Source organism: Andrena cerasifolii, chromosome 16 (assembly GCF_050908995.1).
Source record: "Andrena cerasifolii isolate SP2316 chromosome 16, iyAndCera1_principal, whole genome shotgun sequence".
NCBI lineage: Eukaryota > Metazoa > Arthropoda > Insecta > Hymenoptera > Andrenidae > Andrena > Andrena cerasifolii.
In genome coordinates, this window is record NC_135133.1 from 1,026,409 (window position 1) to 1,052,582 (window position 26,174).

The following is a 26,174-nucleotide window of genomic DNA, read 5'->3' on the forward strand; positions in this document are numbered from 1 at the left end:
AATTTCACTGCATGCTTCAGGTAATTTTGGAGATTTTACCTTTTAGGACCCCGGTTTTGTCCTGGTCTTCCCTAAACACAGTCCTGCAAGAGGGAGTAGGGGGCACGTTTGGCGGCCCGTACCCAGCAGGGTATCGATTAAGGCCCCACTGAGTGACCTCACACCTAAGTCACTGTAGCTCGTAGAGGCACTATACATATACCGGGCGACTATAGTCGCTCTCGAGAAAACTCTTTTATATTCTCAATCTCTTCGACACTCAATGACGTTTCGTGATCCATAGTAATACAATAGTAATAATAATACAAAGTATAATGGTTATAAGACTTTCAGTTCGAACTCTAGAGCTATTGTTGGGCGATTGTAGCTTCACTTACTGCGGATAATTGTTAACTGAGTGTCATTAAACAAGTGAAAATACGATTATGCAGATTGTATAAATATCTTGTTTTAAAGAAAAGTCCCTTTTCTTCTAAAAGCATGGCAAGGCAGTGATGCCAGAACGGTGGGTTTTGTCCCACGGTCGCTACCACCACTCCACGACCAAGCGTACCCCCTCCTAGCGTCCGTATCGCACCACACAAGCATACCCGTCCCTCCATCCGTGTGCCGTACGCGCTGCCTGGCCACCGCTCTCCGGCGAGAATTCGTTTTCCCGACATCGAAGCGCTTGGCGCGCAAGAGAAAAATCAAGACTTCAAATCCCGGTGCGGATATTACTTTTTTTTTTTAATTATTCACTAATTTCTCTTTCTATATTCTCAGCAGACTAAAGGCTTAAAAACTATTAATTTACTAAGCATTTTCGAAGCTTGATTTGCTGCTAAAGTGCGATCCTCTTTTGGCTTGTATCGCACCACTCTCCGCCGAGAATTCATTTCATCGAGGTTTGAACCTCAATGCGAAGATTCTACTTTTTTCATTAATTATTTTCTAACTTCTCTTTCTATATTCTCAGTAGAATAAAAACTTGAAAACTGTTAATTTACAAAGAATTTTCGCAGCAGGCTAATGTATGATGTTGGTCTTCTGCGTTTTGTATACATGAACAGAAATAATCCCTTGAAATGCTACTTACAAAATAAGCGCCGTTCTAGGATGGACTCCTTAAAATTTACGTCACAATGAGCAGTTACAGAATCCGTGATTTCCGTTTCAGGTAAGCGAGCCGCCCGCTCCGCTATTACGGTCGGCTTACCACTCGCACCCGGGATTACTGTAATGAGGTTTGAAAACAATATCGACTGGTCTCGTACCTGTCGCAATAATGTCATTTATAATTTTTAAAACCCCTTCTGGTACAGAATTTTAATTATATCAAGTTAATAGATTTGTCTTTTAAACAAAATCAACTTCCCCTGGCTCAAGTTGATCTAGGCCCTCAGTGTGAGGAATTCCTAGAAGATGCGACAAGCAAGGGAATGACAGAAGTTGAAGTTTCCTCCTTCCGCGAAAATTGCTTACGATCTTATATTACTGTAAGCAATGAAATTAAGGCTCGTCTTCCCCACGACGATATTTTACTAAAAGAGTTGACGATTTTCAAATCGGACACTGCCCTATTCCCTTGCGACAGACAGGAAACGTTTCAAGATGTTTTAGCTGTCGCTCGTACGGCACACTGACAGAAGGTAGGGTACTTACGCTTGGAGTGGTGCGATACAAGCCAAAAGAGGATCGCACTTTAGCAGCAAATCAAGCTTCGAAAATGCTTAGTAAATTAATAGTTTTTAAGCCTTTAGTCTGCTGAGAATATAGAAAGAGAAATTAGTGAATAATTAAAAAAAAAAAGTAATATCCGCACCGGGATTTGAAGTCTTGATTTTTCGCTTACGCACCAAGCGCTTCGATGTCGGGAAAACGAATTCTCGCCGGAGAGCGGTGGCCAGGCAGCGCGTACGGCACACGGATGGAGGGACGGGTATGCTTGTGTGGTGCGATACGGACGCTAGGAGGGGGTACGCTTGGTCGTGGAGTGGTGGTAGCGGCCGTGGGACAAAACCCACCGTTCTGGCATCACTGCTCGAACGCCGAAGACTGTCCACGCGCAATCTGTTCACTTTTTCCCCGAAAGGGTTAAAAAAAAGTTTTTTGCCAGAGCAAATGGAGGCAACGATAGTCCATAAAATTGCAATGAGAAATATCTCCTACTAAATCTTATTAGCTGTGTGTTCATCGCATATTATTGTGACAAAATGCACACATGGCCCTTCAAAAACAAAGAAGTCAGCTCTCGAATTAAACTGGAAACGCGGAAAACGTGCGTAGCAGAATTTTTGGAACTGGTCCAGAAACGCCACTGTCAAACATTAATGCCCCCCTCTGTGTCAATCCTGCCAAGTAATATATAGCGTCATTGCTGACCGGATCTCTACTATAAAGTAGTCGTCGTTTACAAACAAAGTTATGCTACCGCAGAGCAATAAAGGGTGATTCACTTGTAGCAGAACTTGAAGAAAATTAGATTTTGAAGATAAAAATTATGTTCGTCGTGTCCGTCGTTCGAAATCGTTTGAAAAAGTGTCACGCATATTTTTAACCCTCAGAGACTGTTAACACTGGGCTAAGCTAACCCAGTCCGTCCGGAAAGCACCTGTCATTTCAGAAAGGTAAAGTGTGAAGAGTTATGGCTTTGGGGGAAAAAAGTTTGATATCTCTTCTACAAATCCCCTCACACAGGATCGCTAATATGCCTAAAGCAGCCGAGTAAAATCATTGCAAAGGTAGTCCTCGGGTTACGTTCACCCAGTGTGCCTAAATCGTTAGGGAATCCATTAAACATGAAAGTAAATATAGTAGTGAATATTTTTTTTCTTCGGCGATTTATTGTATGTACAGTATTTGTGAGTTACCAAAAGTGAAATATAAGTTTTTTGAAAGATATATGTAAATAAATAATGTCGTACATTTTGTCAAGTTTACTATACTCATGGAAGAAATTATTCTTTCATTTCGTAGTATTATTTGACATTTGTACACCCAATTTTCATTAAATACATGCATTTGCATTTCTTTCCGAGATTTACTATATTTCAGTCCTCCGTGACCACCATTTTTGATTCGCCATTTTAAATTTTCGAAGCATCAATGAAATTACTTCTAATACTGTGTACTTGATGCCAGTAGCAGTTTATATCCTTATTTCAACGAAAAAGACGATTTTTAACACTGAACATTTGTTTGGTATAAGTAAAAGATTACTCAACTTCACCTCGCCAAATAATCATATTTTTTTAACCAATCACGATAAGGCATTTTTTCCATCAAAGTATGATTCGACACCTTTTGATTGCTGTATAATTAAACCCTCGTATCTTTTTCTAAAAAAACTGTGATTAAATGATAAAAAACAAATTTTTCAGAACTTTCACTAACTCTTTATTTGCAAGATATCTCGAGTACCAAACGATTTACGACTAACTGCGCTATATATATTCTTTTTCCTTTTTGTCTTACAAACCGATCAAACGAAAAAACATTAAAAACGGTGCCGAACATCCAGAGATATAGGCAAAAAGGCGCTGTGGGTTACGCTAACCCATGTGTGTCTGAATCGGGTGACACTGATACTGTGGCCTCGGAGGGTTAACTAAACTTTGCGTTACCAATGAGAAAAAGGGTTTATTAGGACGGAGCAATACTATACATATAGGCGAAAATTTAAATTTGAATTTTCAGTTGGCCTGGATGCGGGATAGTTGTCTTTTGATTAACCAAACGCAACTGTAAAAATTTTTTGGACAAATATTCATGTCTGCAGGTTCCTTTTTCTCCTAAAAATGATTATATGATTGTATGATTATTTTTAGGAGAAAAAAGAACCTGCAGACATGAATATTTTTCCAAAATTTTTTTACAGTTGTGTTTGGTTAATCAAAAGACAACTATCCCGCACCCAAAATTGTCTTCCGCTCGATTCTTCATTAGGCAACCTTTTTATCTACATAGTTAATACCCAACATTGGATAAAAGTATGTTGTTCTACGTAATTAATTAATACTTTCCCAGTACATAAATATAATACCATTGTATTACTTTAGTTAGGGATTCCCTAAAGTAGAATAAACACTATAATATTTAAATAGTATATAACAATATTTAAAAAATGATCTTTAGAGCTTCGATGCGTTGTTCCTTTGAAGCCATCAAAATAATATTTTCCACGATTTCTTTTGCCTTTTAATTCAAACAGGATACATTGTAGTAATATTCTAATTTAATAACTCATCTTGTACATACATGTATACAGTAAATAACTTAAAAGTTCGCGAACGTGATTCTTTCATAGTGATACATCGAAAGGGAGGAAATTAGACTGACACAGAGCTGTTCTAAAAGAGCATTCATTACATTATTGCCATGAATGTTGCTGAGCGTTTCTGGAATTTGTCTTAGAACTTCGCAAATGCGTCCTTAATCACATTTCCTCGTAATTTTGTCGCCATAGACTTGTTTACAGCTTTACGAGAAAATTAATGGAAAAATGTAGAATTCTAGGATATCCTTACAAATATCAGATCGAAATAATATCTCAAAGTCTACCAGTTCTAAAGCACACAAATCTTCTATTTTCACAGCCACGAATCTGCAGTCGGACGTAAGCGTTTTGGGCTCCATAGTGACCACTATTAAGGGTCTCCTCATCGGCTACCGAGGTGGCTATAGCACAGAAACCAACAGAATGACGAAAAATGATATTGGCATGGCCTTCAGCTATCGGGACGTTGGTTTCCATTTACGATGCAATCAGATACCACTCGAGTACGGACTTTCTCTCTTATACAAAGGTAAGAAACTTCGACTACCCTTCCCATAGCCAACTAATCCTTGGGCAGCGGATACGGGGTCCATTTAGACCCACAGGAGAGTTTTATCCATACAATTATCAGAATAAGCTTTTATCGTGGATGTTGCCTGGGGTGGCCCTTATTTTAGACATGCGATTTCTTTTGCTCTCACCACCTAATATGGTTCCATTTCATAAGAAAATAGTCCCTCAAAAAGATTATTGTAATCGGACAACAGGAAAGGGTGCCGACCAGGGTATAAGATTTAGAATTCATCAATGGTTTGAATTTAAAGAATTTCTCAAAAATAGTAAGCCCTATCGAAATTTTGTTCAAATTATATTAAAAGAGCATTCAATTTTTCACAATTACTGTATATATAAGTTTTTCGTGCTTCCAACCATTTTTTAGACAATAACGTTTGAATATAGAGAGGTCGGCACTTCGCACGTCCCACCTGTACGGCGCGCAGTGACGTATTGTCTATCTCCACAAAATTACCTTTTTTAAAAAAAGATACAAAAAAGTTCGCCAAGTATACGCGCGCGCGCAAACGAACAAAAAAAGACTGTCGTAGATTTATTAATGTGCTATATTTAGCTTTACAAAACTAATGATATACAAAAATTGCGCCAATTATAATAATAGCTATTTATACAAACAAAAAATGAATTAAATAATATTAAGCAGATATATTTTTATTTTATACAAATAAATATTTCTATACCAATAAATATTTTATTCAAAATACTTGGCGCTGCGAAACCGACAAAAATGTTAATTGTCTTCGTATTAATAATTTACAATAACTCCGTTACAATCTAAAATACATCGACATATACATATTCATATTAGAAACGCAATTTATACATATTTATTACATATATGTATATTAAAAGATTAATGCAATTTATACATATTTATTCAGTTTAGCAACACCAATTCGGGGCGCAGCGCCAAGTATTTTGAATAAAATATTTATTGGTATTGAAATTATTATTTGTATTGTTAGAGTTTGCAGGTCGGATAAGAAGATAATGCGTGGTTCGTTTCAAGTGATATAATTAACTATTTGAAAGTACAATTTGGAAACGTCGAGACGTACAACCCGCGCGTGTCGCTAGGTAGGGACGAGTAGGAAGAAGGGATCCAGAGGTCGCTGTCTGGAGGGAGTCCCAGGGCATCAAGGCAGCGTTTCCACGACTGCCCGGCGCGTCCGCAATGAATGTTGCTCTATCTCCAACATGTATAAAATAAAAATATATCTGCTTAATATTATTTAATACATTTTTTGTTTGTATAAATAGCCATTGTTATAATTGATGCAATTTTTGTACATCATTAGTTTTGTAAAGCTAAATATAGCACATTAATAAATTTACGACAGTTTTTTTTCGTTCGTCTGCGCGCGCGCGTATACTTGGCGCACTTTTTTGGACCTTTTTTTTATGAAAGGTAATTTTGTGGAGATTTCACACATTTTGTAGTGTTTATTGATGACTGGATAATTTTTTCATCCCCTCGGGTGTTATTTTTTTTTTTAAATATATTGCATTTTCATCCAATCTACACAGGCATGCCAAACTTCAAGACAATTGGATTGGTGGAATTAGTTTAAATTTGAGTTTGCAGATTTGAACCAAACATACAAGAAGCAAACAGAGAATCGAAGCTGAATAAAATCGTTTAATTAATATAATACTATGTCACAATAAATTTTGTTCTCTAGTGCAGATCACACTGCATCATCTTCTGTTTCGATTATCTGTAAATATATAAAATCCACATTTTAGTTACAACATAATGTAGAACTTATATAGAAATAGAGTGGCCCTTTGCTATACCAAGTGTAGAGACTACAAAATGTGTCTGAAGGAGGTGACAGCGTATGGCAGAAAGTCTTGTCGCAGGAAATTTAAATGCTAATGGTAATTCAGCGAAAATGAACGAAGAGATCCAATATTTTTAACGCACAATTTATTGGTGTTGGAATAAAATTAATTTAGTATGTTTATTGGTATATTAGAATATTGTTAATGGGAAACTAATAAAATTAATGATTAGCATGGCAACTACTGTGGATTTTAAAGTATTACGAATGTCTTTCACAAAAGATTGAAAAGAATCGAGGGAGATGTGTTTTCAGCGTACTTTATTCACTAGTGTGACACTCTACATTGCAAGCAATCCGCCATAATTTTCTTAATTCTAAATGCTAGGTCTTTTCACAAATTTTGTTGATTTACCTTATTTCACAAATTTCCAGAAACTTGTAGGAAAGAAGATGCTTCTCTGTCTATCTAACCTTCTCCGGACAACCTCCAAGCCTGTGCGTCCCCTTCATTTTTACCCAGACCTGTGCGCCCCTTCATATTTATCCAAGCCTGTGCGCCCCTTCATTTCTATAAGCTTTAGGTAGAAACTCTAAATTACAAATAATTTGCTGGTATAAAAATATCTGGCAATTTAAATGCAATTTGTTACAATATATTATTTTGTACATGGGTGGTACAAATTTCCAGAAACTTGTGCGAGAGAAGATGCTTCTCCGTTGAACCTTCTCCGTACAACTTCCAAGTCTGTGCGTCTCCTTCGTTTCTATCAGCTGTACCTACATAAAAAGTTTATTAAAAAATTGTAGCGCCTTACCTTGTTAATTGAAACAATAATTCAGTGTCCTAGGTATGTAGCGTAAAAACTGGTGACATTTCAAAAAGTTGGACAACTTACCTTATTTGACACTTGGCAGGTTATGCTGGATTGACACTAGCTAGGTTACGTTTACCTTGACAGATGTGCTCTCTGTCTGGCTGTCACCTGACATTTTGTTACGCGATTGGCCGAAACCTTTATCGAATGAACGACATGCCTGCGAGACATTTCTTCACCCTTTCATGTTCCCCTCTTGCCAACACTCGACGACGACGATGCTTAATTTTAAGAACATAAAATTCGCCAGATTACAACTTTGCATTGAAATATCTCAGCTCATAAAGCACGTAGGAACAAAACGAAGACACTTTTCTCATATAAATCAAACCCAAACTATCCATTAAGACCATTCGAACTCTAATCGGACCAACTGTTATTGAGATTCAGTAATCGAAGTGTTCTTGATAGCGGGTCGTGGCGTAATATTGAGATCTGACATCCGTCACCATGACATCTGGTGGCGAAAGTAGGAACGCTTGTTGGGTACACATCAATCCCTGTCCGTTCTCGTGCCGTTGCATAAAATTCCGCTGGGCAGGATATGAACCTGCCCAATCACATATACTTTGCATAGAAAGGAACATTTTCGCAAAAAACTACATTATCGCATATACAACACATGTATCTTATACCCATATTGGCGCCATCTTGGCTGGGCCCGGCCCCCATGTCAGATCCCAATAGACCAGGGGTGCACAGGACCCCCAATTCCGGGCGCGAGCGCACATTCGAGCTCGTTCAAGAACAAGCGAGTCCACCAACGGAGTGGGGAGCGGTTGGAGTAGTGGGAGTGGAGCGTCACAGGCTGCCGCAGGGGTTTCCTGAGTTTGACGCTCCGAAAGTAAGGCACACTTTGGGGAATTTTTAAAAGAAATGTATTGAGTATTATAATTCCAATCCCTGTACTCAAGGTTTCAAATTGAAGAAAAATGAATCCACGATTACTAAATATTAACAAATTATACATAGAAATATATGTATATTCACGTATGGATCTAATATTGGACCAACTTTATAAGTATTCGAATACTTTTGTGGCCCACTGTATATGCATATATCACATATATGTTATTAGATATCTTCAAATGCAAATACTCAAATTTACGTATGCGAATTTGTTAAAATTAACTTTCTGAATATAATATAAAATTCTGTACGTTTACGTTTGGTCTTGTATATCTATCGCGAGTATGCTTGTAGTTGTAACAGGCTTACGGCCTTTGCAGTCATAGAGTTCCCCACCACGAGACATTATACCGAGGAGTGGGCGTGAGAATACCACGGTCCAGCTCGAGGGCTCACCGACTGCCCTAGGGCAGACTTAGTGTGCACCCCTGCAATAGACACTCTGTGTCTCGCGTTGCGCGTGTACTTGGCGCGAGACACTACCGTGTCTCTTGATACGCGCGTAGTGCGGACCTCTCTATATTCCAACGCTATTATCTAAAAACTGGTTGGAAGCACGAAAATATTATATATACAGTAATTGCAGAAAATTGAATGCTCTTTTAACATTGTTCGAAAAAAAAATCGATAGGGCTTACTATTTTTTAGATAATCTTTAAATTCAAACTATTGATGAATTCTAAACTTTAAGCCCTGGTTGGCACGCTTTCCTGTTGTCCGATTGCAATAAACTTTTTCAGGGACTATTTTTTTTTATCAAATGGCACCGTTCTAGGGGGCGAGAGCAGAGAAATACAAAAAAAAATTAGACACGTATAAATAAGGCCCATCCTAATGTTGACTTGCTATAATCCAAAATTCTTATTTTCTTAAAGCAGTGACAGTAATAACTAGTAATTATGTAGTATGTGTAACTTCGAATGGGTCCTACTGGGCCTTGCATCCGCTGAACGAGTGTTGACAATCGAATATTTAAAAAAAAATTAGCGCTCTTTCTAATGTAATGTTCTAAATTTTGGAATTAGAAAGATTGTAAAAATAACTCAGAAACACCTGTAATTTATGAAGCATTTTTCGTTCTCCTCGAAATCATACAGAAAGGGTGAAATCAGTAGTCCAAGATCGAAGTGTTTTTCGTTCGTATTTTTTTTTTTTTTAATACGGCAGGAGACATAAAACAAGTTACGGAGAAAAATTATCTGCTAAAGAGTTCTTTAATTTTGTCAATTTCATACGTGTACAAAGTTTTATCAAAATTGATAGATTGTGATGGTTACTTGCAGCATTTAAAGGATAACGTTGACTCTCAAACTATCATATAACAACCTCATCTTCGTTTTAGTCAGCAATAAATTCTCCACAATTCCCCAATGCTTTCCTAAAAACTTCACAGATCAGGAAACTCTGCTGGCAGTACTCGCAGCACAAAGCAGTAACAGAAAAAATCTAATTACGAAAATACGGCCGTTGCTTCGGCGATTTTTCTGCTGCCCTAAATTATGTGCTCGAATGTAATTCTTGCTTTTCTTCGAGGTTTAGAGGTGTTTAAGGGCGAAACAGAATCTTGAATCGATCAAAATGATCTAATTTTCTGCTGAAGTTGTTCTCCTCGAAGTTCAAAGTGGCGGGGGGGGAGGGGGGGGGGTAGAATTTTGATATTCTGAAGGCAATGATTAAATGGATCGTCCAATCTAATGAAACGGAAGAAATGGTCTGTGTGCTCACTACACCTCTGTCCCTTTTCATAGGTAGGTACCTACTTAATAGGGTCAGGGCAGATCAATGAAAATGAACTCGGGCATATAAAAAGGAAAATAAATATGGTGTTATAACTTTCAATACAGTGCTTTGATCGATCCTTACATTCGTGGTCGATGTTACACGAACTCGTATGGGCCATCCCAAGTCACTCGATCACTTTTGTACCTCGATGTCCGAGATTTTGATGACACTAAAATACATTGCAATCGATATGAAATTGGGGGGAGGGGAGGGGAGGATGTTTACGTCACCATTTTTCCACGTTCGAAATTGTTAAAAAAATACAAGCTCCCAAAGTTCACAGTTTTTAGCGATTTCTACGGAAACTGCCTTCACAAATGAATTTTTACCTCCGAAACTATTAATCGGACGCATTTCCGTTTTCGATTGCTTCAATCGCGAAAGATAGACTCTCCTCGCTGAATTTTTGTACTGTTCCCAAAGTAATTTTGGCAACATAAAAAATATTAAAAATATTCTTATTTACAACTTCGTTCTTACAGTCATGCTTTCAAACATTAAAAAACATGTCTTTCGTGTCGTGGACTTGGGAAGGAACAAATCCTTACTCTTGTGTATAAAATGTCTTTTAATACAAGGAAGTTTGAATAAATGGTTCGTACAAGGTACCAGAGCTTCCTGGCGAGTCAATGGTAAGCAGAGTAAAGGTCGGTTTATACAGCCAACGACGGGCCGGAACGGGCCGGGGCGAGCCGGGCTCCGGTCTAGTGCAGACCGTGCCCCCGCCGGGCCTAGGACGAGCTCCGGACGGGCCCGAGATGCAATCTGTCGCACCGTGGTCTAATTCGCCAAAAAGCTGGCCAAAATATGAAGGCATCTTCCGATTTGTACAAAAATTGGTATACAAGGGTTTTCGAGGTCGCTGATTCAGAATCTGAAGTCAAAATTGCAAAAAGAAAACAAATGGTGGTCGAGTACCTGAAAAAAATATCAAATTTAACAGACACCTAGTACTTTAGAGTTTTCGTGGTCGCTGATATCAAATGTGTCATCTACATATATCCTCTAAATTTTATTGCCGTAGCTTTAAAATCGATAGAACTATGGTAAATTTTGTGAATCGATGTTGACCAACTGATCCTAAGTTGTATCTATCAACCTGAACACGACATGATCTAGCTATGACTATTTCTATGGACTATACTTTTTTTCAAATATTATGCAAATACTAAATAAATAATGAATAATAATGTTAAAAAACACCATTTTTTCTATATTTCTTCTTTTTATGCAAGAAGGGCCTGAGAAGGCTATAATTAAAATTAATTTCATTGATTAAATTATTACACAATTGCGACTGTAATAATGCAACTACAAGGAGATATATCAAAGTTTTAAATGTTATAGAGTTATAGACAATTTTATAACAACTTCACTGTATATAAAAAATATCTATCGCCTTAATATTTACAGATACTTTTCTCGAAACTGACTTTTGGCATTGAGGACCTTCTTGCATCCAACAGTACAATTTAAGAGTTTTCGTTAATTATGTAGAAAGCTTAATAGTTAGGGCATCGACCACAGAATAAGAGCATAATGCTTTCAAATTTAAAAAAATGACTCTAAGAACGAAAATGAAAATAAAAATATTTTTATTATTTTTATGTTGCAAACATGACTTTCGGAACAAAACATGCGCACGTCCAATTTTTGGAGATAAAAATTCATTTATGAAGTCAAGTTCCGTAGAAATCGCCAGGAACTGTCAACGTTGAGGACATCTATTTTTTAAACAATTCCGAAACCAGTAAAATGATAAATTAACCCGCCCCTTCCCCCGTAATTTCATATGCACTACAATATATTTCAATATTGAGGTACATAAGTGATCGAGTTAGCGCCCACGCGTATGGTCCGTACGTAAGGGAGACCGGGGCAAAGTGAACCTCGGGGTAAAATGAGCTTTCTTAATTTATTCTTTAACAATAGAATATATTTACAAATTTTGGTGACGTAATAAATGTGTGTAATACCACAACGATAATTATACACCTTCAGATATCGCAAAATGGAAATTCATTTAAAAAATTAAAAATTAAGTTTTAGAAACTTCCAATTGGTTTTCTTTTCAATTTAGCTTTTTGTTATTTTAACTCCAAATTTTTTCGCTTATAAACATACATGTACTCACGTTTGAGAAAACATTAATCCTAACATTATTAAATAATTAATTTTCCATTGAGTATACATTCGGGGCAAAGTGACCGGGGTAAACTGAGCTGCAAAGAAAAGATGCGCGAGTGATGCGCGCAATAACCTAACCTTTCAGCTAGCTGGGAAACCACGCGGCGTGATGGAACAGAATCTAACCTCAAAAGAATGAAAAATCTGCCACAGTTGTTGACAACCACGGTGCAAAAAAAGCCAGAAGCTGCCGTGCTACACACGTCATTCCAGCGCAAGGGGTTAATATTTACCTATATCCTTAATTAAAGTTCTTATTTTGCTGCACCTCACTTTACCCCATACATGCATCATTTCTTTCAAGTTGATTTTTAATATACTCTAAGTTTATTTTAAGTATTGCTATTCGTCATTTATTAATAGTGATGTTTTAATTATATTATAAATCTATTTCCAGACATTTTTATTGAAAGGGAAAAATTTTATTCGACTTCAAACTTTTTCCGCCCCACTTTGCCCCGGTCTCCCCTAAGTGTAGGTTCTACAGCTCGTTTCGTCAAGATTCATGCAATTTCTCAAAAAGGAGTCGACCAACAGCAGCAAGATAGCACAGCTTTCGTTAAATTCATTGACTTCCTATTTGCCTCACGAAGGAACATGCCCCTTGTTCGCAGGCGGTCTTGGTTCGAAATTCCGACTATCAAAGATGTAGAAGGGCGGAACTCTCGAAAATGAAGTTATCGTGCCGGGAAATTGCAAAGATTGCAGTTTCGTTGAACGGTGCACCTTGTATTTACATCTTTGAGTATAAAAGCTATTTTTGCAAGTCCAAGAGATTACGCCATTAACATTGAATGCCTTTGTACTTTCGAACACAGATTTTTCATCTTTCTTTCGAGATTGCTTCGGAACCCTGAGTCCATCAGTTTCTCTCTGGCCTTTTCTTTGATTTCCGAGGAGATTAATGGCGACACAGAGACATTATGGAATTTCATAAAAACTAAAAGGATGTTTATGTATAATACTTTTCTGAAAAAAATTTGTACTCTTATTCTCGAATTTAACCGGTACAGTATAGTCTTAGATAAAAATGTTCCCAATTCATTATTATTATTATTATTATTATTATTATTATAATTATATGATGTTATTGTTGTTGTTTATTGAATCGTGGTAATTTCGTAAACAAATTTTCTTGACACGCTCATTAATCGACATTTGCCAGAATGATTCCGAATTTTGTTCAACACCAATTTCTCAATAAACTTCGGCCATATAAAATTGTGTATTCGATAATCCATTATCGTCGATAAGTTCAATAACTCATTCAACGTTAATGAAAATCTCTGAACTTCCCTTCAGTTATCGATTCTGGGGAACGCGAGTTAATGAACAAGGTGTCGAAAGCTTTTGAACGGATAGATAACGAATGCAGCACAATATCGAAGTCGATAAGGCCTTGCCTCGCTGCTGATGCGTTTATCGACAACGGATTATCAGTTTTTATCGATGAATATGGAAATTCGCGGCGGTGGTGCAAAGAAAAGATTACTAGCATTTTTGTTTGCCAATTTGAAAGACCCAATTTGTTATTACAGTAGAAACTCGATTATTCGAACTAACGTAGATACGGGATGACCGGATAAAACAGTTCGACAGCCATCTGGACTTGTAACGTTCAATAGCCGTTTCTTATAGGTTTTCGTGCCATGAAAACGAATCCGCAAACCGTTTGTCGCCATCACCCTCAGTTTTTGAGAAATTCGATTTGAAAAAAAAACTTTACTTAATAGGTAAAAGACGTGTGGAACTTCAAATATTTCAACATATCTCAAAAAATGAAAAAATGCTAGATAGGACAGTTTAACTAAAGAGGGCAGAGATGTGAAATCAGTCCTTAAGGCTTAAAGTTATCGCATTTGCCGGTTTTTCTTTATAAATATGATTTTGTAACAGTGCGCGATAGAACAAAACTTCAAATATAAGAATTGTTTAATTTTTTATGCTCTATGACACTACCCAAATAAAAATAAAGTTGTATTAAAAATGATGGAATATATTTTCTTTACAACTTATCACTATAAACCTTAAGTTTAACTGCACTACTATTAACATTAAATATACGTAAAATATTGTTATAATTAAATAATAAACTGCTAACACGTGAATCGTGAGGAGAGAGCAGAAGGCATCGCAATGAAAACGTCGAGACAAAAAAATTAAAAAACACGCTCGCGAAATGACGTGGATCAAATTCGCCGCGCAGAATTCAGACAAAGTACTCACTTCGATTTCCTAATGATAGCAATGATCTCTGTGGCGAGCGAAACGCTTGGTAAGGGATTCGCGGAAAGAACGCAGACACAACAAACAGTCGCGAAGCGTAACCTTTCCTCGTCCTTTAGGGATATCGCGATAGTCGTCAACCGACCACCCCCTTTTTCCTCCATTAGACGAATGGGTTTCCCTTGTACGGACCCAACGAGATTGGGTCCGGTTGGAAATTCGACCATTCAGTAAGGGGCGACACATTCCAAGTGTCGCCAAGATAATTACCCATCCGGACAACAGATCCCTTTTAGCAATATCCTGATTTCCAGAGCAGTCCCTTTTTCCCAAATTCCGAGTGTCGCCAAGATGGCTCCTTCTGATATCAGATTTCTCAAACACCCCTTTTCCCAAATTCCGAGAGTCGCCAAGATGGCTCCTCCTGATATCGCCTTTTCCAAACACCCCCTTTTTTCCCAAATTCCTTAGGCTGCTCGCCTAGCTCACCTCCCACCCCTTTTCGTAACTAAGTTAAATACCGGTCCCAAACCAAGGGACAGGAGAGTCGCAAACCTAAGACCAGTCAAGTCACAACGCCGTTTTGAAACAAAACACTGTAAAAACTTATAAATTGCACCAGTTATAGTAATAAAGAATCAGTAGTTATTAAATCGGAGTTACCTCGACGACAGGGAGACGTTCGAGTAGCGACGTGGAGGGGCCCAGCGTGGCCCAGCAGTTAGTCCAACGCGAGCTGGCGACAGTAATGCTAGTCTCTACGACTGTAAAATAAACTTTTCTATTATTTTATTCTGTAAGCAAAGTGTGATCATTTTCCTACAAGCATCCCTACAATCTCTCTTAAAACAAACGCGGTAACTTCAAGGGCAGTTTCACCCCTTTAGAGTCTACAGAAAAGTATGATGCATGCATACATAAGAAGCTTTGCGTTCACACGAAGTTTCGTTAAAATCATAATTTTCGGATCGGGAATGTTCCCTTGTTAGTCAGGTTGACCAACAGTTAATCACTGGGTGATTCTTGTAAAGTTTTTCGTACTGGACAGGAATCCGCAAACCGATTGTCGCCATCGCCCTCAGTGTTTGAGAAATCGATTTTGAAAAAAAAAATGCAAATTTTCAACTTTAAACATCTTTTGTGTCGAAACGGTAATACTTCTTCGGTTGCTCGTTATGTCAAATTATTCTGTGAACCCTCCCGAATACAACGATATAAGTTATTATTGCATTATGAACATTTAAATATGTTTAAACATCGATCAAAGGGAAAGGGACACCCGAAATTGCACCCATTTTTGAAGATATCTTTCAATTTATTTCCAAAACTAAGGGTCTAGGAGAAAATCTGACTATTCCACGCGATTTAGCAGACATTTTTCCATCGGAAAGTATCAACAGAAGTGGTAAGTTACGTTTTGTTTTCAATACAGAAGCGAAATAGTCTGGCAAAAAATGCGCCGTCGACAGTGGTGGTCACGCGCGTTAAGCGATTGTGTGACGCTGAGCGGCACTGTATCGCGCGCCGCCGTTGACTACTACTGTCGACACCGCACGTTTTGCCAGACTATTTCGCTTCTGTATCGAAAACAAAACGTAACTTACCACTTCTGTTGATACCTTCCGATGGAAAAATGTCTGCTAAATCGCGTGGAATAATCAGATTTTCTTCTGGACCCTTATATACTTCATAATGCAGTGATAACTTATATCGTTGTATTCGGGACGGTTCATAGAATAATTTGACGCAACGAGCAACCGAATAACTATTACCGTTTCGACACAAAAGATGTTTAAAGTTGAAAATTTGCATTTTTTTTCAAAATCGATTTCTCAAACACTGAGGGTGATGGCGACAATCGGTTTGCGGATTCCTGTCCAGGGCGAAGAACTTTACAAGAATCACCCAGTGGATATTGCGGAACAAAAATCGCGTTGGACAGTGCAATGGACAAACTTACCAAAACGTCGATGACAATCCATTAAATCCACCTTCTAATCGCAAACCTCTAACACTTTTCACTTTCCTCCATCCAAATTTCATTCATGTTACCCCAGCCTACATCCTACATCATCCACATAAGTATACCTAAACCTACCACTAACAATCTTCTAGTTCTTCCTGACCTAATTTAGGGCTTTACATACGTCCCGGTGTAGGGCCTCGCCCTTTTAGGCAAGCGTCTTCGACGTCCCTGAGCGAGCGATCCGCCGAGAGCGCCCGATAGCGCCCGATAGCGTCCGAGCGCGTGAGCGAGCCCACACGAACAGCGCGATCCCGATCTCTTCAATTATCGTCCGTCGAACGCGTAACACGTGCTTGTTCAATTATTAAAGGAAACCGTTATTAAGAACGCGAATTGTGTTAACAGTGATTAACCATCCACGCTCCCACAATCACGCTCTCTTTTCTGCGACTTTCTCGGTAGTTCTGCGTTACCTTCCTGCCACCGCATGGAAATAATTTGAAACTCCTACACCGGCTATCATGGGACAATCTTCTTGTCATTCTCCCGCTGGCACAAAACATCATTTCGAAATGCTAAAATGTCGCGGTTTTGTAAAAAATACAAAAAGTTGGATATTCTCTGATAACGCGTAGGTATATTTATTTTGAGTTGCCAGATTAACTGTTGGTCAACCTGACTAACAAAGGAACATTCCCGATCCGAAAATTATGATTTTAACGAAACTTCGTGTGAACGCAAAGCTTCTTATGTATGCATGCAGCATACTTTTTTGTAGACTCTAAAGGGGTGAAACTGCCCTTGAAGTTACCGCGTTTGTTTTAAGAGAGATTGTAGGGATGCTTGTAGGAAAATGATCACACTTTGCTTACAGAATAAAATAATAAAAAAGTTAATTTTACAGTCGTAGAGACTAGCATTACTGTCGCCAGCTCGCGTTGGACTAACTGCTGGGCCACGCTGGGCCCCTCCACGTCGCTACTCGAACGTCTCCCTAAAGGACGAGGAAAGGTTACGCTTCGAGACTGTTTGTTGTGTCTGCGTTCTTTCCGCGAATCCCTTACCAAGCGTTTCGCTCGCCACAGAGATCATTGCTATCATTAGGAAATCGAAGTGAGCACTTTGTCTGAATTCTGCGCGGCGAATTTGATCCACGTCATTTCGCGAGCGTGTTTTTTAATTTTTTTGTCTCGACGTTTTCATTGCGATGCCTTCTGCTCTCTCCTCATGATTCACGTGTTAGCAGGGGTGTTGGGCTGGTGCTCTCCAGGATCAGTGTTATTGTTTAATTATAACAATATTTTACGTATATTTAATGTTAATAGTAGTGCAGTTAAACTTAAGGTTTATAGTCATAAGTTGTAAAGAAAACATATTCCATCATTTTTAATACAACTTTATTTTTATTTGGGTAGTGTCATAGAGTATAAAAAATTAAACAATTCTTATATTTGAAGTTTTGTTCTATCGCGCACTGTTACAAAATCATATTTATAAAGAAAAACCGGCAAATGCGATAACTTTAAGCCTTAAGGACTGATTTCACATCTCTGCCCTCTTTAGTTAAACTGTCCTATCTAGCATTTTTTCATTTTTTGAGATATGTTGAAATATTTGAAATTCCACACGTCTTTTACCTATTAAGTAAAGTTAGAAAACTCTACGTGCTTCGTAAAGATTTATAAACAGTCTAATGTATTCAACCTAACTTCTTTCCAAATGGTTATAATATCTTATCTAAAACAATTAATTAATTGGTACGTTAATAATACATCACCTACCGGTACACCTATTACAAAAAATTATATTAGGCTGTTACGAAATAATGACATGTTTGAATTTGAATGAAGGAAAATAAGGACGATACAAAGTAAATGATAAAATTTCAGTTTTCTCGGTTGTTTCCAAATATTAGATAGGACATTTTAACTAAAGAGGGCAGATCTTCAGAGTGAATTTTCACAGAATGAAATTACTCTTTGCATACTCCAATATTCAGTTTCATTAAAATCATAACTTTCGGGTTGGAAACGTTTCCTTCAAGGATCCGTTCGTTGATTTGCGTCGTTCATTTTCGTATTCCGTTGATGTGTCATTATTGTTCGCATGTTTAGTGTTAATTATTATAGGGTATTGTTGTTCATATTCAAAATCATTGCAGACTACTGACGTGAAAACTTGACAATAATTTAAGGGCGAGGTTCTCATTTATAAAAAAAAAACTGCTGTCTCTTTCAAAGTGAAATATGAATTTTTGTTAAGTGGTATGATTCTTCATTTATTATTTTTCTTTTTCAAACTGTTTTATTATTGAAAAAAAAACATTTTTAGTTTCTCTATTAATCTTTCATTTAATGTTGTTGCGCTGGGGCGTTTCACCGCAGGCCACCCCGACGCAAAGGAATGGAATAATAAGACGGGAGCACACACGACACCACTATATTTCCGGTGTACAGGGTAACAGCAATAGATTACAATGTTATACTCCCTGTCATTTAAGAAGGAACCTGCCGACCGACGACTTTAGACCGGTTCTGCGCAGGTTGACGCTCATTGGTGCCGGGAGAAGCCACTATTGGCTGTACCCCCACCAACGCTTTTTCGGAGCCAATGAGCTCATTCTACATGCGCGAAACGGGTTCCTTCTTAGATGACATCTGGTATACAAGCCCAACCCGTACGTCCGAACGCCACGGCGTTCGGTACAAGACCGTCTTCTTGTCGGCCTCCCTGATCGTCCTCTTGAAGGGGGCCGACCTTCTTCTATCTTCAGCTACTAGCACCAGTAGGCTATGCACGGGCCTATACCCGGTGCTCGCAACAATATTATATGTTTACAGTTTAAATGGGCAATAAATGTATAATACCAATTAAAAATGAAAAGTTTGAACAAAATCTATGGATCTGAAGTGATCAAAATGTTTGTGTAAATAAGTTTTTATAATAATTAAATGTTATTAGGAATTTAATTTTAAAATAGTATACATATACAGGGTGTCCCACCTAAGACTGGACAGCGCGATATCTCCTAAAGTATTGAAGATAAAAATTTAAAAAAAATATGTAATTGAATGATTCGAGAGGGCCAATTTATTACCCGAGACGATTTTTTTTATTATTATTTTAAAAGATACGATGGTCGAGTTCGGTTTTTCAAATGGAACTATTTTTTTTTGAAGACCTGAGTTGATAGTGCGTTCCAAGACAAATTGAATAAGCTTTAATGTATGCACTTTATTTCCACTGGTTTTTAAGATATTGCGCTTGCAAAATTACTGATTTTCACTGGAAGAAAACCCTCTGGAACACCAAGGACCGGGGTCGGTCTTACTGGCGCCACGGGTGGCATTGCCTGTTGAAACTGATACCTACCTGTCAAAGGTCTACGACAGGGTTCGCAGGCCCAAAATCTGGACAATTCTTTTCCGTCAGAAATGCTACTTACAGTGACTCGCATTAATATTCGGACACTTTTTAAAATCGCATAACTTTTTTAGAATTGGTCCAAACAACTTGAGTTTTTTTGAAAAGCTGGAAGGATTAGTTTGCTAACTGACGCGTTTCGTCGTTTTGAAAAAAATGTATTTGGTTGGAATAGCGAAAAGAATAGTAAAGGTCGATTTTTAATCTTTTTTTTGTGAGCTTGTAATGAAATTTAAAAAAAAACCGTTTGTAATGAAAATTAAAAAAAACCCGTTTGTAGATTGCAGTAAGTTGTATACGTGCCTAAAATTTCATCAAAATCGGTTAACGTTGCTCCGAGCTACAAACGTTTAAAGAACGCAGAATAAGGTCGAGAATCGCTGATTTCGGGAATTTTCGCGATTTTTTTTTAATTTTCATTACAAGCTCACAAGAAAAGTTTAAAAATCGACCTTTACTGTTCTTTTCGCTATTCCAACCAAATACATTTTTTTTTTCTAAACGACGAAACGCGTCAGTTAGCAAACTAATCCTTCCAGCTTCTCAAAAAAAACTCAAGTTGTTTGGACCAATTCTAAAAAAGTTATGCGATTTTAAAAAGTGTCCGAATATTAGTGCGAGCCACTGTAGGTAGGTACATCTGCGGTATCGAGAAGCGCACCGTTACTTTTATTTTGCACTTGCATCTACGCTCGGATGGCCGGTTCTTTTGGGAGGGATGTAAGTTGGATTGGTTAGATTAGGAGGAGTGAAAGTTGCTAGACTAAATTTCAACCATAGTGTAAGGCCAGTTTTTCCTTTACATTAAACAATGATGCACGTAGGTTAACTTTCGATTTTACAACGGTGTATTTTGCCAAGGCAAGGCGATATACTACAAAATAGGCACGGAGGGCTTCCTAAGCGGCGACCAGCATGTCCCAAAGACCGAACAAGAGTGACCGCGTCCAGGCGGCCCGGGCGTAGCGTCCTTCCCGTGACGCTTCCGTTGGGCCTGGGTTTTTCCCAGTATTTCCCGCGTAAATGGTCCCAGCCGATGTACTGGGCTTCCGGACGGTAGGCCGCGGTTCCGGGGCGCCATTTTAAAACTGCGCCCTTTGGATTTTCTTACAATAGGGAGCAGATTGTATCAGACACAATCGGATTTGCATCCCTCACAAACGGCTACTCTCTTGAAGAGGCCCTCTTCACAGCATTACCTCCTCCCCAATGATCACTTTCTCTCGCACGGAATACGTGAACGCATGCTTTTGTTTTGATATCGAAGCGCGTGTTTATACTCGAGTGGACCATGCGTCGATAGCGGGCTACCCCTTTTCTTCCAATGTCTCTCCACATGGAGTATTGGCGGTGGATTGTAGGAGCGTAGATGTCTGGATGCCAGTTGTTGAATTCAGGAGACGATAGAAACACTTTATTACAAAACACACATGTACTGTAATTAAAGTAAATCGTATTCCTCATCGGGCCTCTTCAAGAGAGCAGCCGTTTGTGAGGGATGCAAGTTGGATTGGTTCTGATACAATCTGCTCCCTATGGTTGAAATTTAGTCTAGCAACTTTCACTCCTCCTAACCTAACCAATCCAACTTACATCCCTCCCAAAAGAACCGAGCGTAGAAGCAAGTGCGAAATAAAAGTAACGGTGCGCTTCTCAATGCCGCAGATGTAAGTACCTACCTAAGTAGCATTTCTAATGGAAAAGAATTGTCCAGCCTTTGGGCCTGCCATTTCTGGCGTAGACCTTTGGCAGGTAAGTATCCATTTCAACAGGCAGTGCCACCCGTGGCGCCAGTAAGACCGCCCCCGGTTTTTGCCATTCCAGAGGGGTTTCTTGCAGTGAAAATCAGTAAATTTGCAAGCGCAATATCTTAAAAACCAGTGGAAATAAAGTGTATACATTAAAGCTTATTCAATTTGTGTTGGAACGCACTATCAACTCAGGTGTTAAAAAAAATCGTATCTTTTAAAATAATAATAAAAAAAATCGTCTCGGTTAATAAATTGGCCCTCTCGAACCATTCAATTACATACTTTTTTAAATTTTTTATCTCCAATACGTTAGGAGATATCGCGCTGTCCAGTCTTAGGTGGGACACCCTGCATGTATACTACACTTAATTCTGTTTTAGCCGGACTTTTTTACACGATGTTGACTTAACTCGGTCTAGAAAAAGAAAGATTCTCTTTTTGCCCAATTTGTTTTGACCTAATACGGTTCGAAAAGGATGCCTATTTAAAAAAAAACTTCACTTAATATTAATTCCAAGAAACAATATTCTCACTTATTTTATTAAGCTAAGAGATGGCTTTGAATTAAAAGAAATTCTTAGAATTTGAATTGAAGGCTGCTGTACACTGTCAAGTTAATGATTTGTCTGTTTTTTACGACTTATTACAACGCAGTCAGAAATAAATTGAGTTCGAGGTTTAACGATTTGTTTGTAGGTATTATTGCGTGGGTATGATCGCAGCCTGGTTAGGTACAATGCTCCATTTTTTCATATGCACAGGCTCTTTCACACAAAATTTTCGGGAACCTACCGATCGTGTAAAAACAGAACTAAGTGTATTCTGATTAATAGTATATTTTGTTTTTTATGTAACCCCTGCTCCATTATGTTTTTTTTAAAAGTGTCTTATATCGTCGTTTATTTTAGAAATATGGGATCCCTATCGTTGCTCGCCAGGTGTCCAAAGCCTACAAATCCTGTCGATTCGATTCGAAAAGAGCGAACGATTGCATACTGATCAAACAACGTGCCGATTCGATCCGTGAATCAGGTCAACTTTCCACGACACCCCGCGACGGGAATACCGCAAAATATAATTTCGATTCGCTTGAAACAAGTCGCCGCGATGCGTGGAGAATCAGGAGGGGCATAATTCACCTGCGAATCCCGCCCTCCCCACGAAATCAATGCTGGTGATCACGGTCGAAAAGTTGCCAGGAAATGATTATAGCCCGGGGATGCCTACCCTCTATGTATTTATAAACGCGGCACATCGAAGAATTTGGCGATGAAACGAGCCGTTGTTCAACGTTTCTATGCATATTTTATAATACCCCGATTTGCGCCTCACAGGACACCGCATGTATTTACGCAGACATTAAAAAAGGGAACAAACACGGGGGTGGACGGAAAAAATAATCCTGGACCTAGTAGTTCACCTGGCCGTGTCCGTGGCAGCCAGACGTCAAATCCCCGTCTTTTTGCTTCCTCCACTAGCCGCGTTTTTATAATAATTCCCTTTTTGCTGAATTGGATCTACCGTGTACCTACATGTCTGTGAATTGTGACGCGGCAAAGCGATGGCTGGCCTGAGGTGTAAGGTGTTGGAATATAGATTCAATTCTTTACAGTACGTTTTTTGACGGTTTTGTTATGTGTGCGGGATTTCGAAGCAATTGATAATCAATAATTCGAAGTATTAAGGTTTCTTTAGAATACTTGGAATATTTTAACTCTTAGGTCGGTAAAATCTTGAAGAGTGTTACTGTCACTATAGGGGTAATGTAGAATAGCAGGCATTATTCAAATATGAAATATTCTTATTTCTTACGATATACCTACGCTAAACTAGCTTTACTACTCGGCTTCTCGAATTTTATAAAAAAAATTGTATTTATTTTTTTTTGTGAAAATAGTCAAATTCATCTGGATTAGCTAGGCATAATGAGCTGGGGCACATTTCGTAACTCCAGAGTTTTTCGCACGAAAGTTTTTAGGCGACAGAAAAACACACAAACACTTTCTGCTTTACATATTAAGATTTGAATCAATGTGAGTGAAAAGAAAACGAGTGGCAACTTTTATGCTTATTAGAGGTTACTTTTAGACCGCTGTTTAGGCGTTTGTAATGGTATAGTATTTTTTATAAAACTATGAGACTTTCACGTGGCTAAATATTTACATAACCAAAATTTCAGTTCCCTCATGCTATTATGTTTTATAGCATGACCTATATGATCTGGTGGTTTCTAATAAAAGCTCCGCAGCTAAATATTTTCATAAGAAAAATAAGTTCAGCTCAGAGAGAAAAATTTAAATATGAGGAATGTGTGGAGAAAATTGAAGTTTTCAAAAAATTTAAAAATTCTTTTAACAAATTTTATAAATATATGCTTGCTTATAATTCGATTTGGAAATGACACAAATTTCACTTCTCCTTCCTCGACAAATTTTCCACATTTTAATTTTCCTCTCCCCCAGAATCTCATTTGCCTAATGATATTGTTGGATTTTCAAGCTTCCTGCGAAATCCATCAAAAGACTAGAAATTTATAACATACAATATCATAATATTCACATTTGTGATAGAGGAGTCACTTGTTTTTGTACAATTGCTCATTTGGAAAATTAATGAAGCACGGTGCTACAAGTTGCCAATCATTGCCATAATCAGAGTACCATGCATTTCGAGATTATTCTACACCACGGTAATCAGTGTGTGGGGTAACATTAGGATGGATAATTGCAAGGGTTTTAATCATGGCCCGTTTCAGTGGGGTTTGTAACTGCGTAAGCTGTAAACGAAAACCCAATTAAATTCATACAAACACGTGGGTTATGCAATTAAAAAGGCTCCTAATTAGCAACTTGGACAATAACTGAATGGCTTAATAGCACGTGAACAACAATGATACTACATAGTATGGTTTCGATACAGAGGAAAATTTAGAGAAGTAGGTGTAAGAAACGGGGAGCCTCCATTATCCTACCTATTATACAGGGTGTCCTAAAAATGTCGAAGTTCCTTGACAGGGGTGACTCAGGGGGTGATTTGAAACAACTTTTTCCTTAGCGAAAATATTGTTCTAAGCGTCGTTAACGAGATATTAACAAAAAACCCCGACCAATCAGAGCGCGCGCCTTCCGCCCGAGCTCCCGCGGTAGCGATGGCTACGCGGTAGACGGCTGCGTTTGTTCTATGAACGTACGAACAAGCAAGTCGGCATGCATCGAAGGAAACCGCGTTACACAGTTTTTTTTTTTAAGCAGAATCTTAAATAATAATTGTTTGCAGTGAGAGGACAAGAAATACGTAAATTTCGTTTTCAAATAAGGCATAAACGAAAAGGTAATGTAACAGAAAATGTACGACAAGTGATCGTATTTCGTTATTGAGGTAAAAATCCGTCGTTTAATAGCGGCCAACATAACTAAATTTAAAAAATAATATTAGGTGTATGAATAAATTCTTTCCGACTGAATTTACATAATCAGTACAAAGCTACCGAATTTCTATCGGGGTGATATTCATAAGCTGCCAGAAAAAAGGCAAAAGGTAATTAACAATAATGGAAATTATTTCGATGATTGAGTTGTTTTCATACTTTTTTAAATCAAACTGTTATTGTACCCCAAACTCGAACAGAATTTATTTCTACACCTAATAACCACCAGTAACTTAAATAAAACTCACCCTTTCGGACATTCCTTTCCTTCCTTTCCTTCCTTTTCGGAAACCCGTGTCACTAAGTAGGTCACTGTACCAATCCTGGTCATCGGTGGACGAAAAGATTTATGGTAGGGTAGCGCCCAGTGCTTAGCTAATCGCAGGTATAAGACCCCATCCGAAGGTAAGGGTTGCAATGTCAAGTGCGTCCGGGTTAATGTACCGAATATTCACTTCACTGCACGGCCACTAACACTGATCACTTAATTTACATTTCATGGAACGTGTTGTTCCTACGTTACCAAATTGGTGGCCTCGAAAGGGGCCGATTACTGTTAGTTGAGCAGTTGCTCGATGTGACCACCCTCAGCGTCTATGCACGCCTTGCGGCATCATTGATTCCGTTGAGAATAATCTTGACGCCAAACGCCGAATGGTACCCTCGCTTGGGGTTTGGATGTGCGGGTATTTCCGTGTAGAGCTGTACGAGTACTTGAATATTCGGGTAGCTTGAAATCCGAACCAATCCGAGACTCGGTTTCCAAGCCGAGCCGGGTACCCGAAAGAACCGAGCGGCTCGGATAGAACCAAGTACTTGAATTTTTTTCAAGCGGCCCGAAAGAAACCGGGCGGATTGGATGGAACCGAGCGGATTGAATTTTTCCAAGCGGCCCGAAAGAAACAACCAATTTTCACAACAATACGCAAAAATTGTAAAATTCCAGGCCTTGTATTTTTTAAACAAATTCGAAACCGATAAAATGATGATTTAAAACCCCCGTAATT

At 38.3% G+C, this 26,174-nt stretch overlaps 2 protein-coding genes and 2 long non-coding RNA genes across 5 annotated transcripts in view; 2 read left to right on the forward strand and 2 right to left on the reverse strand.

Moving 5' to 3' along the window:
* LOC143377876 (uncharacterized) overlaps window positions 1-26,174 on the reverse strand; it is a 475,856-nt gene that overhangs the window by 362,631 nt on the left and 87,051 nt on the right. The gene's annotated exons all lie outside the window — the stretch shown is intronic.
* LOC143377900 (uncharacterized) overlaps window positions 1-26,174 on the forward strand; it is a 250,616-nt gene that overhangs the window by 188,518 nt on the left and 35,924 nt on the right. The gene's annotated exons all lie outside the window — the stretch shown is intronic.
* LOC143377896 (voltage-dependent anion-selective channel-like) overlaps window positions 1-26,174 on the forward strand; it is a 53,943-nt gene that overhangs the window by 10,700 nt on the left and 17,069 nt on the right. Inside the window, exon 2 of the mRNA XM_076829713.1 lies at window positions 4,578-4,787. Coding sequence (XP_076685828.1) covers window positions 4,682-4,787 — 106 coding nt within the window. The 5' untranslated portion in view covers window positions 4,578-4,681. The remainder of the gene's footprint in view (window positions 1-4,577; window positions 4,788-26,174) is intronic.
* LOC143377902 (uncharacterized) lies at window positions 6,454-7,930 on the reverse strand. 2 transcript variants are annotated; one of them, XR_013087437.1, is made up of 3 exons: window positions 7,518-7,930; window positions 7,034-7,398; window positions 6,454-6,552 (listed from the first exon to the last, which is right to left on the reverse strand). It is a non-coding gene; the product is annotated as an uncharacterized LOC143377902 (long non-coding RNA). The 2 variants fall into 2 exon arrangements; XR_013087436.1 differs by lacking the exon at window positions 7,518-7,930 and having other exon boundaries at window positions 7,034-7,465.